General features: G+C 36.8%; 1 protein-coding gene across 3 annotated transcripts in view; it reads left to right on the forward strand.

Annotated features, from left to right (window-relative positions):
- The window catches only part of fastkd1 (FAST kinase domains 1), a 46,254-nt gene extending 32,994 nt beyond the window's left edge, over positions 1–13,260 (forward strand). For all 3 annotated transcript variants that reach the window (XM_052012098.1, XM_052012116.1, XM_052012107.1), the window contains 6 exons: positions 713–841; positions 2,470–2,601; positions 6,264–6,377; positions 7,949–8,093; positions 10,876–10,990; positions 12,358–13,260. In XM_052012098.1, the coding sequence (XP_051868058.1) occupies positions 713–841; positions 2,470–2,601; positions 6,264–6,377; positions 7,949–8,093; positions 10,876–10,990; positions 12,358–12,456 (734 nt within the window). In that variant the 3' untranslated portion in view covers positions 12,457–13,260. The remainder of the gene's footprint in view (positions 1–712; positions 842–2,469; positions 2,602–6,263; positions 6,378–7,948; positions 8,094–10,875; positions 10,991–12,357) is intronic.
- The last annotated feature ends 7 nt before the right edge of the window (positions 13,261–13,267 follow it).

Consider the following 13,267-nt stretch of genomic DNA (forward strand, 5'->3'; position numbering starts at 1 on the left):
TGACTTTAATGCATTAATTGTAGTAAAGCACTTTCTCTCTTTTGCCCTTCTGTCTCAACATAAATCTAAGCTGTCAAATGTGAAACAAATATGTAGAATACATTGTGGTTACTGATACTTCAGGCAACAAGGACTGAACTGTTAAAATTCACGATGTAACTTGCCAGATCAATTATTTATCGATAGATCTATGGCAGATGTCGAACAAAATATTTTTTTTAAAAGCTGTATAATTCCCTCTAATTTTCAATTCTATTTCTCACTTGAACAGTTTTCAAAGATTATAACCAAAGATGCCCTTAGAATGTTACCTGGAATTAATTTTTGTGAATTAATATTTCTTCAATAAATAATATTTTGAAGTATTTTTCATCTAAGCTTTAAGTGATAATTCTACAACCACAACAGAATTTTGTGTTCACGTTACTTTTACCTTGCATATGGATATTGCAATAAGATAATATCAACTAATTTCAAAATTTAGAGCATTATTGCAGTAAATATGCCAGTGTTAATTACTACAATATAATAGTTACCTAATGATAAAGTACTTAATTAACTTCCTTGTCCTAGTTGAATTGATTTAGAATGTTCAATAACAGTGGATATTTTTCTTCCTTTGTTATGGCATCTAATAGTTCATTGGGTGTAAACACTTTATAATGTCATGAGGTCAAGATGCAACATGAACATAATTCTTTTTTTTAAACAGATTCATTTGACCCTCATCTTCTAGTGTTATTTGGTTACTCACTAGCTCTTGCAGGCTACTTCCCAGAAGATATAATTAAGACTATTTTTAGTATTGATTTCCTGGCAAAGTTGGACTCACAGCTGGACAGTAAGTTTCTTTTACTTTTTTTACATTGGGACTTGCATATTCTTAATGTGGTTGATAATGGTGTTACGCTCTAGCTGTTTTGAGATATTGTGCCTCATTTATTTCTCTCTTCCCTAAAAACACAGAATATGTGGTTGGTGGTAAAGCAATTGTACATACAGCTAATCTCAAAGAAAGCTCCCGATAAATTTCTAGTGACTCTGCAGAGAGCATAACTGATATTGACCCTTGTCAGGCATCAATTCTGCAGATCCCTTGTATCCGTCAGATCCGGTTACTTTTGAATCCACAGGTTCTTTCAGGAGTCCAAGAATGAGTTGAAAACAACTTGGTACTTCACAAAGTTTTATTGGAAAAGTTTAAAACAAAGAAACAGTCACAGAGCACATGGCACTAGCTTTACTACTAGGAGATGATCTGAGACAAAAGAACTAAAAATGAGCTAGTGGGAGGGGGAAGAGAGCAAGGGAGAGATAGAAGCAAGAGATTAACAAAAAACGACACCTTTTATAAGAGGTACTCCTTAGCTAACAATAGTCCAATCAGAAAACCTATTAGATACCTGTGGCAAAACCAACCAATGAGAAAACACGTATTCACCTGATAGACGAACCAATAAGCTAAAAAGTGGTTATACCTTGTACAGCCAGTTGAGGTGTATTAAACACTATACATGTTAAAAAAAAAACTACTTAAAACAGTTTAATCCAACATATCCAATTGCTCTGATCAAGCTAGCTGAGCAGCCAATCACATAAAAGCATTCCTACAGATTGTATTTTTTAAATGTTATACAGAGCACTTAAATAAAGACTTTTTTAATGGACATTTATGGCAATCACTTTTTCTTGTGAGATACATTATCTGCACAGTGCAGCATTGACTTAAAATAAAATGAAAAACATTCCAAATTTCAGGAATTAAACTTGTCAACCATGCTAATTTTGTATTTATGACCCTTGACTCAACTGCAATCTGAAATGATCTGGCAATACATTAAATTTATATTCAATGTTTTACCAGCATCATCTCAGAATAACTAGAGATGGGCAATATATATTATGATAGCCAATCATATTAGCATCCTGAGAATGGAAAAAAAGCTGTTAAACGTTATCCTAATTGTGCTTCATGTTATCTTTTATGATTATTCATTCATCTGATTATCATTTTATTTTCAAGTTAGTTGGATTTATGAGCACATTTATGTTACTATTAGTTTTAATTTTGAAATATCATTTGCTACAGCTTCTTTGCCTCTCAGGGCAGCATCTTAAAACTGCCTGGGGTCCACTAAAAATGCACTGAAGGAACTCAGTTGATTCATGTAGAAAAGTAAGGTCTTCACCTATACTACTGGGTAGTCTGCAGTACTCCTGGGTAAAAGAGTGAAAATTCCCATGTCTGATTGCTATCCATTCATGGCATGCGAGTCTATATGTTTCAGGACAGGATCAGATACATCTGTGATTCATGTTGAGTCAAACAGCTTTTCAACACTCGTTCTCTTGAATGCTGCTTTAGATAATGGACTGCTTATGACAACCATTCTAGCCTGTGGAAGGGGGAAAACAGGTTGAAAAAGAAAATGCTGCAGTGTATTACAATAACTTGATTTCTAATATCAGCTCTGTCAGATGCTCTGAACATGCGGATCAGGTTACGTTTAATGGAACTGAACAGAGCTGTCTGTTTGGAGTGCCCAGAATTCCAGACCACTTGGTTTCATGACCGTTACTGCCGGCAGTTGCTAAATAAAGGTTAGTGGTTGCTCCTGTATATAGAATTTCTTGCTTAGGTTTTCCTTGCTATTCTTCCTTTAATGCTGTTTCACAGTCTATGGGAAGGAAATCTAATTTATTTTTCAGTTTTTATTTGATTTATGTCTGTATGCATGAGTGGTGGAAGACTCATTAATTGAATATTTAGGACAAACACTGGAAACTTTGCCTCAAGGAAATATCTTTCTTCACACTTGTGTTGCTGTCCAGGCAAATTCAAAACAGTGGTTATCAGCTTTTGGTGTTGGTGTTAAAAAGTGATTTCTATTACAGCTGCTTAACCAGTTCCACCACAATCTCAGAATCTGCTGCAAAAGTGATATTGATAACAAATGCAATAAATTAAACCTTGTGCTTCCCGATCCACCAGTCACAATTTATAGGGAAAATAAATGAAATATGTGCCAGCAGCAGAATCAGAATCAGGTTTATTATCACTGACATATGTTGTGAAATTTGTTGTTTTGCGGCAGCAGTACAGTGCAAGACATACAGTAAAACTTACTGTAAAGTTAGAAAAATAAATAGTGCAAAAGAGGAGTAACAAAGTAGTGTTCATGGACTGTTCAGAAATCTGATGGCGGAGGGGAAGAAGATGTTCCTAAAACGTTGAGTATAGGTCTTCAGGCTCCTGTACTTCCTCCCCAGTGGTAGTACTGCAAAGAGGGCATATCCCAGATGGTGATAGATGCCGCCTTCTTGAGAATGGCAGGGAGGGTTGTGCCCATGATGGAGCTGGCTGAGTCTACAACCCTCTGCGGCCTCTTTTGATCCTGCACACTGGAGCCTCCATACCAGGTGGTGATGCAACCTGTCAGGTGCTCTCCACCGTACAGCTGTAGAAACCTGCAAGGGTCTTTGGTGACATACCAAATCTCCTCAAACACCTAATGAAGTAGAGCTGCTGGCATGCCTTCTTCATGATTGCATCAATGTGTTGGGCCCAAGATAGATCCTCTGAGATGTGACGCCCAGGAACTTGAAGCTGCTCACCCTTTCCACCACTGACCCCTCAATGAGGACTGGTGTGTGTTCTCCCGACTTCCTGTTCCTGAAGTCCACAATCAATTCCTTGGTCTTGTTGACATTGAGTACGAGGTTGTTGTTGCAACACCACTCAACCAGCTGATCTATCTCACTCCTATACGTCTTCTCATCGCCATTTAAAATCCTGCCAACAACAGTGGTGTCATCGGCGAATCTATAGATGGCATTTCAGCTGTGCCTAGCCACGCAGTCATTAGTGTAGATAGAGTCGAGCAGTAGGCCAAGCACGCATCCCTGAGGTGCACCTGTGTTGGTTGTCAGTGAGGAGGGGATGTTACTACCGATCCACACTGACTGTGGTCTCCTGATAAAGGAAGCTGAGGATTCAGTTGCAGAGGGATGGACAAAAGCCCAAGTTTTGAAGCTTGTCGATTATTACCAAGGGGATGATGGTGTTGAATGCTGAGCTGTAATCGATAAACAGCAGCCTGACGTATGTTTTACTGTTGTCTAGTTGCTCCAGAGCCAAGTGGAGTGCAGTGAGATTGCGTCTGCTGTAGACCTGTTGTGGCGGTAGGCAAATTGCAGTGGGCTGAGGTCCTTACTCAGCCAGGAGTTAATTCTGGCCAAAACTAATCTCTCGAAGCACTTCATTATGGTAGATGTAGTCACTGAGGCAGCTCACCCTGCTCTTCTTGACCACCTGTATGTTTGCTGCCCTTTTGAAGCAGATGAGAACCTCAGACAGCAGCAGTGAGGTTGAAGATGTCCTTGAACACTCCAGCCAGTTGGTCAACATAAGTTTTCAGTACCCTGCCAGGTATACCGTCAGGGCCTTATGCCTTGTGAGGGTTCACCCTCTTGAAGGATGTTCTGTTGTCAGCCTCTGGGACAGAGATCACAGGGTCGCCAGATGCTGTGGGAATTCGCACAGGTGTAGTGTTATTCTGCCCTTCAAAGTATGCATAAAAGGTGTTGAGCTCATTGGGGAGTGAAGCATCACTGCCATTTATACTGTTAGGTTTCACCTTATAGGAAGTAATGACATGCAAATCAGCAGTCATGCATCTGATTGTGTCTCAAACTTCACATGGAATTGCCTTTTCGCTCTCACGATGGACTTCTGTAGGTTGTACCTGGACTTCTTGTATTGTTCTGAATTGCCAGTCTTGAACGCTGCAGATCTAGCCCTGCAAATCTCCTGGTTCATCCAGGGCTTCTGGTTTGGGAAGACTCGGTATTTTCTCGAAGGCGCACACTCATCCATGCAGGTCTTGATGAAGTCGGTGAAGGCCATGGCATATTCATTCAGATCTGAGGATGAATCCCTGAATATGGTCCAGTTAACCGATTCGAAGCAGTCCTATAAACACTCCTCCGCCTCCCTTGACCATACCTTCGTGGTCCTCACCACTGGTGCTGTGGTCCTCAGTCTCTGCCTATATGCCGGGAGTAGAAGTACAGCCAGGTGATCAGACTTGCCAAAGTGTGGGCACGGGATGGCGCGGTAAGCATTCTTGATTGTGGTGTAGCAGTGATTGAGTGTGTTGGCTCCTCTGGTTCCGCAGGTGACATGTTGGTGGTAGTTGGTCAGAGACCTTTTCAAGCGGGCCTGGTTGAAGTCCCCTGCAATGATCAGGAAGGAGTCAGGGTGGGCTCTCTCATGACTGCTGATCATGGTGCTCAGCTCCTCCAGTGCCAGCTTGACATTTGCCGGGGGTGTTAACGATGTCTGAAATGCACTTAAGACATCAAGGGTCCAACATAAACAATTATCTGGTTATTTAATGGATATATTTCAGACAAAGATTGGTATGGGTCGCAGAAAGTGGGAACATGTAAGGATTGGGTTTAATATGATAAAGATTTTAAGTACAATATATGTATTTAAATCAGTATTAAAAAGGAACTGGCATGCTTAGAGTTGAGTTGTAATATGATTCTTAGTCATGTTTCAGTGGCAGTTGTAATCCATGCTTGGCACACAAGCTCATTAAGTATGAATATTAACATTATCAGAACATGTTTGGCTGTCAGAATTCCTATCACCTAATTGGGGTTCAACATTTCAGTTAAGTTCCCTGAATTGTTATTCTCTATCAATTTCTGAGCAATTGTCATATAGATTTTGAGAACTTCGGGACCATTCTGACATGATTATATTGATGTTTCAGCAAACTTAAGTCACATTGATTTCAATACAGGCACTGCAATAATTATTTTTGTGATGAAGAAGTGATATTACATACATTATACCAATGGTTTCCAAACTGGTGTGTGACCCATATGGTGGTCACCAAAGTTTGGAGGGACTGTGAGATTTTATTAAAGTTGAGGTTATTTATGAAGGTGTTCACAAAGAACATGAAAGTAAATATATACTTTGCATTGTTACTGCCCTAGCCATCGGGCTGGTACAGTCCCCAGGAACAGCTTCAACTTCCTAAAAGGAGCAGCCATGATAGCGTCAGGCATTTATGGGGGCTGTGTATTTTACTGGGTGAACAATTAGGACTTACATTCATTTCATTAAATATATTGATGCCAAGTTCATGTCAGCTGAAGTCATCTATTTATTAGTGACATACAATCAAATATATGTAATTTTGAGCACAACAAAAGGTTAATTTGTAACATAAATTTTCTTTCCATAGGCAATATTTCTGTTGGTCCAGTGCAGCGGCAAATTCATGAAATACTGGGCCATTTATTGGGAGGAAGTAACTATGTAAAAGCCTCTGTAATCACCCCATATTATTATTTCACAGGTATGTTATTCCACTTTTAGCAGCCTCTTTTAATTATAATCATTAAATCTCTTCAGAGGATGGTAAATTAGATTTCTTGTCAGATTGATTTTTATTCCCTTGAGAATTCTGATGACTTAATCCATGTTCGTCAGTTCCCAGGTTACATGGTACATTGGTTTCAGAATAAGGGCTTATTGGCTTTTAACTATGTTTTGCTTTTTTTAAAAAATAATTTTCAGTCAGTGTTAGGTCTTTTGTTTTTGGTAATTATACATTTGGTCTTAAATATGAAATTGCATTAATATTTAAAATATACAAATAAAAACAAAAATTAGTTGCAACAAACAGTAAAGTCAAGGACAAACCAGTAATCATTAATCAAATTATGTCCTACAAATTAAAAAAAAGTTCCATCAACCAAAACTAAACTTATGATATATGTGCATTTCAAAATAAAACCTTTAGATTTGTCAGGTAAAACTATTCACTGTTATCTCCCTGCCTTCTGATTTTTGCCTCCACAGCCTGCAAATAGCAATGTTTATATTAAATAGTTTAAGATTTTGACTCATACCAAAGAGCAAAGTACACTAGCTTAGTTATCGCGTGCTTCCCTTTTATGTAAATGTAGTAGGACACTTGAATGGGATAGTTTTTTTTCCCCAAAGGGACTTCAAACGAGCTCAACAGAATTGGTAACTGGGATGACTGAATGTACCTTGCTGAGGAGTATCTTTTTAAAGCTCATTCTGCTTGGAAGTTGTCCGTCTTTTGAGCCAACGTTACAAGACTTAGTTTTGAGGCCAAGCTGAAAACTTGTAACAGCATTTGTATTTCTCCTAGCTGTCTTAATTTGCCAACTTAAAATGACAATTTATTGGTGTTGTGCTTCCCATTGGTTTGAACATGTAGAAATTTTGAGTGAATGAGGACAATTATTCTAACTGATAGCTTCTGGTTTTATTCTTTGAAACACATACAATTTACAATATACAAAACTGCAAAAATCATCTGTCAATCTAAGTTTTCAAAATTTCAATTGAGCCAGCATCCACAGCTTTTAGGGAATACATTCTGGATTTCTACTATCTTTTGTTTGGAAGTCAATTTTGATTTCATTCCTAAAGTAGCTAGCTTTACTTTCTGACCAGCCCTCTTGTTCTGGATTCTCCCATTTAGAGGAAGTAGTTCAGCATGCATTCTATAAAATCGTTCTAACATTTTAAAGTGATTAGATCAATTCTACATCATATAAACAGAAGAAAATATATGATATGATTCTAGTCAATTAGTACTACAGCTCATCCAAGGCCAATTTGATGTCGAAAGCTGAATGCAGCACTCCAGATATGGTTGTTTTGGGCTACGTGCAACTGAAACATCACTCCCTCACTTTTGATCTTTAATCACTTTGAGAAGAGGTCTGTATTAGCCCAATCCAGCCATTCATTCTTTCATATGGATGCCCACTATTAATCCATACTTTGTACTTGTTTCTATAATGACTTTTAACAATTAAAAAAAATCTACAGGGATCTATCCTCTATCCAAGAATTTTTTCATTGAAATTGATAAATTATTTCATTCAGACTTTGAATGTGTACTTGACAAGCACCGAAAGCCTATTCCTTATGTGGATCAGATTTCTGTACTACTACGCAAAAATGGAATTGGGCCTCGGAGACCAGACAAAGAATTTATTGGAGAGAAAGAGACACCGCCTGGAGGAGAAAGGTTTGTTCATACTCAATTTCTCTCAAATATTTTCCTGTAAAAATATATGAGTTCTACCTCTACAAAAATAGGTAATTTTAGCAAGATATTTTCTACACTTTATAAAAAGCTTGTAATTGATAAATAATTATAAATAAATTTCTATGTACTTCTATGTGATTCTATTCAATCAGCCCAACCAAAACCCACTGCAACAGCTGGAATTATGTTACTTAGTGGAAGGCAATGTTTCCGTAGCTTTAATCAGTAATCTGCCTGATATATAAAAAAATTTCTGCAGCACATGGTCATTCTGTTTTCTCCCCCTCAGCCTTGAAATAGATTTCAGAAAATAACTGCTCAGCTAAGAATTCCTAAAGGCAACCTGATGTGAATAGCATTTAAGGTTGTGATTTGAACTTCAAGAATAATATGATAAATTTACCATTTCCCCAATATCAATTTTTCCTCGTGTCCAAGCTCTATAGAGTATTCCGGACATTTTGGTGAAGTTCAACATTTTCTTTAAATTTAAGTTCAAATGCTCAACTTTTTTTCTCTCTTTTTCCAGAACTGGCAGTAAACATCATTAGATCATTCGATCAAAGTAGTTGAGCATCATTAACTGAAGTGTTATATCGTGATCCTGGTACATGAATTATCCTTAATAATTACTTTTTAAAATCTGTATTTTTTTTTACCTTTGGTACCCATGAGACACTCAAGGCAACAATGATATGAATGTTATGTCAGTATTTAGTGATGTGACATGAATTATCCTTAACAATTGGTAATGCCAAGACAGTAAAAATACTGTCAAAATCCTATAAAATTCTTCAGTTATTTGGTTAAAATATCTGTTATTCCATTATTCAGACATTAACAACTAAGGGTAGGAAGCAGAACTAGTGAAACATGCCTTTGTCCTGCTCGAGACAGTTCACAATCTTTCTACAGCAAATTCCTCTCTGCTTCTTGCTGGTTTGCTTCTCTTGAGATATAGGTTTAAATAGCAATTAACATGGAGAGACTAACATAGGGAATTTTATTTTTCCCACTGTATCTTTCTTGGATGAATTACTGATCTACGTTGAAGTAATTTCCTTGCCTTTCAGGTGCATCATTTTATACGAATTGTAAAACGGTTGATTGTACTTCTACATATTGGCATTCATTTCATTTTTTTTCTTCCATTTGGTCTATAACCTGTATGATCCATACCTACATCCTCTTATCCTCACTGTTCAAAAAATGTATTGCAACAAATTGACACTCTACATCTAAGTAGGTAAATGAGTGCAAGAAAATCGGTTATATGTGTCTTGTAGGCTAAGTTGGTGTTCAAGTTATGGTTAAGAATTTAAGGAAGCGTTCTCCATTGCACAGAAGTCTACCTTCATCCTTATTTGAATTTTCTGGGTAATAAATAGAAAACTTATCAGGAGTATATTGACGTAACATTCAAATCATCACTGCCTTATTAGTATCTCATGGGTATCAAAGGGAAAAATACAGATTTTAAAAAGGGTTCCAGTAAAAAAGGTTATAATAGTAAATTTGAGGTTTAAACCTCAAAGTTATAAACAAATGCTGCCCTACCTTGGACATTACCACTCAAATTCTGCAAGACACATGGTCTGTTTTTTTTCCCTCCCTGCTGATGGTTTCCAGGACACTACTACCATGCCAACCCTCAAATTCCACCACCCATTTTTATCCATTTCTTTTTGCATGGTGATGTGTGACCTAATAATCCATCTATACTGACAATGGTTCTCTTCCCTGAAGGATGAGTGATTGTCTTCCAGTTCTGTTTCACTGCCTCATTATTCTTCTCTGGTCATCAAGTTGGTGGTCTGATTAGTAAGTTTGCGGGTGGGCAGATGACACACAAATTAGTGGAGTTGTGAAAAATGATGAAGTTTGTCAAGGAGTTTATAGATCAATTGGAAATTTGGGTGGAGAAATGGTAGATGGAACTTAATCTGGACAAGTATGAGGTGTTGCACTGTGGGACGTCAGGTGCAAGAGGAAAGTATACAGTAAATGGCAGGATCCTTAGGAGCATTGATGTACTTGGGGATCACGGGGTACAAGTCCATAACTCCCTGAAATTGGCAACACAAGTGGATAGGATGACAAAGGAGGTGTACAGCATGCTTGCTTTCCTCAGTTGGGGCATTGAACATTACAGTCAGGAAGTCATGTTGCAGCTGTATAAGACTTTAATTAGGCCACATGTGCATTTCTGGTTGCCACTCTGTAGGAAGGATGGGGAGATTTTGGAAAAAGTGCAGAAGAGGTTCATTAGGATGTTGCATGGATTGGAATGTATTAGGAGAGATTCTGTTCCTGCACTGTACTGTTCTATGTTCTAGGTGACCACTGTGTTTGGATGTTACAAAAAAAATTCCTAAATTACACTTACATTATTGATTTAATATTGATAAAGTAAAATTTAAAGTGTGATTTACATACTTGAGTCATTATTCTTGAACATTGGTTTCACTTGATTAAATCGGAAATCACCATGAGTGCATGTTCATCTCAAGACATGTTAAAGTTTGATTTTCCATTTTTTTTAGGGCCTTACCTTGTTTGAAGGAAGTTCATTCACTCTTCAGCATGTACGTTTTATTATGGCTTAATTGTGGCTAATTTTTGGCATCTACCAATCTATATGAATACTGTATCTTGCCAATTCTCAGCAAGGTTTTCATTATCATATAGAAGATTGAAAAAGCAGTAGTTTATGGCATTCAATCTGCCTTAAAAATAAATGCAGCATATTTCTTTCTTACAGAGTTGTCATAGAGTTTCTCAATGCTAAAGCTTTCTGCAAGAACTCTCATCATATTAAGGGAGAAGTTGCTATGAAAAAGAGGCACTTGGAGATTCTGGGATACCATGTAGTACAGGTATGTTGTGTTCTGAGGGAATGCATATCTGGGTATCCATAAGTTTTTTTTGTGTTAGTGGGTCTGTGGGGACTATGAAAATGAAGTTGTATCAGGATAACTTAAGATTGGCCACACAATTTCAGGGTGTGTGAAAACATGAAACAGAAGAGGAACTGTTCCTCGGGCTTTCTCCCTCCACCACCTAGGATTTTCTAATGGAAATGTCTGGATTCCAAATAAGCCCATCTCAATTTTGAGTGAGTGTTGTGAAATCAAATAATAGGAATAAATTATCAAATGTATTTTCTTTCCTTAAGACGTGAGAAAGATGTCAGTAATGAGTTACATCCCATTGCTCAGTGGCAAATTGATTAAAGCAACACATACATTGATTAAAGGGCATTTTTGCCTAGTGCAAGAATAAAATTGCACTGGGCAATGTCAGATATATTAAAAATAATTGATTTTTTTTATCTGCCAGTAGTCCTGGGAACCTACAGGAAAAATTAAAATAATACTTAGCACTGAGACAGTTTGGGGGGGGGGGGGGGGGAGGAGTTTGTGTAAAATTCCATTACCTGCAAAGTAACAGAATTCTTGCAGAATTAGGAAAATTCAGGTCACATTTTAACTTCCCACTGGTTTTGCTTTTGTGGACTGTTTGTCTGAGGTGTTGAATTGTAGCTGGTTATCACCTATGATCTTTGAAACTTTATCATAATCATTAGTTACAGGAGCCTGAAGACCCACACTCAACCTTTCAGGAACAGCTTCTTCCCTCTGCCATCACATTTCTGAATGGTCCATGAACACTACCTCGTTATACCTCTTTTACACATTTATTTTTGTAATTTTTATGTCTTTGTCTTGCTCTATCCTGCTGCTGCAAAACAACAAATTTCACAACATATGTCAGTGATAATAAACCTGATTCTGATTCTGCCTCAAATTCCTGGAACTTCCTGCCTAACAGTACTTAGAATACTTAACCGCTTGGACTGCAATGAGGCAGCACATTACCAATTTCACAAGAGCATTTAAGGTTAGACAGTAAATGCTGGACTTGTGAGCAGTATCCACCTATCATGAATAAATAAATAAAATCAATTATCATCAACAAAATAACAATGATTTTAGGTTAATATTTAATTTACTAATCACACAATGTGTCTTAAAGTTATACAGGGATAATTGTTGCAGCAAATACATGTTACCTGTAAAGTCTATCTTTATATTTACTATTCTTGCATTTATAATCTCTAAAATGGCTCAACAGGTAAATAATTTAAAAAAAAATGAAATCTTTGAATTTGTTTTCCCATGCAATTTACTTTTACTGTGGGTTATTGTTACATTTTAAAATCTTGCCTTTTTTGGCTTTATAGATACCTCATTTTGAATGGAATTCCATGGAATTGTCAACAAAGGATGCATGGATGGAATACCTTAAGCAAAAGATATTTGCAGAAGAATCTTATTCATGAATCAAATCTTGAAAACTTTTTATACCACATTCACATGTGGAAGTCTACTATCATAATAATGCAAGTGTATTATGATATTTTAAAACCTTTCTAAATACCTGATCATTATTATTCATTTACCAAAATATTGATTTTCAACATCAGTTTAAAAAAATGTGAAGTTAAAACAAGGATCATTTCTTAAATATTATCCTCAGTAAAAAGTAATCAATGAATGGAAGTTAGGAATATGCAACATGGTGGGTGAAATTACTATAATTTCCATAAAGTATATGGTTGTACTATTGCTTGGAGGGTGAATTCTTTTAGCCAAAGTTTGCCTTAGAACAAAATCAATGCAATTCTCAAAAGCATTTTAGGAAGGCCAACTTTTTTTTTAAAAAAAGGTGTGCTCAAATAGTTTTCTAGCCAATAAGTAAATTTTGTTTCATTGAGAAGGAATTTCAGCTAGTAAATGAAAACACCTGAGGGGGATACAATTTTAAATAAAGCTTTACGTTCAAGACTGCCATTTTAAAGATACAATTGAGGAATTAAAAGGATCTAATATAAACTGTTGAGAATATGGATTGAATATACATGTTGTATTTCTAACTTAATTTTACTCGTTGTCTATACATGCATTTGTATTGCATTGCAAATAAATCTTACACATTGGTATGTGTCTTCAGCTTCTACATCATGCACGTCTTTTGCACTGCTGTGTCACCTTATATAATTATGGTGGAATCATTGACTCTATTTGGGCTTGTTTGAGATTTGAATGTCACTTTTGTATATACTTTTTCCGTACGTGAAGTAAAATTCCAGT

The sequence above is a fragment of the Pristis pectinata genome, chromosome 1 (genome assembly GCF_009764475.1).
Source record: "Pristis pectinata isolate sPriPec2 chromosome 1, sPriPec2.1.pri, whole genome shotgun sequence".
Taxonomy (NCBI): Eukaryota; Metazoa; Chordata; class Chondrichthyes; order Rhinopristiformes; family Pristidae; genus Pristis; species Pristis pectinata.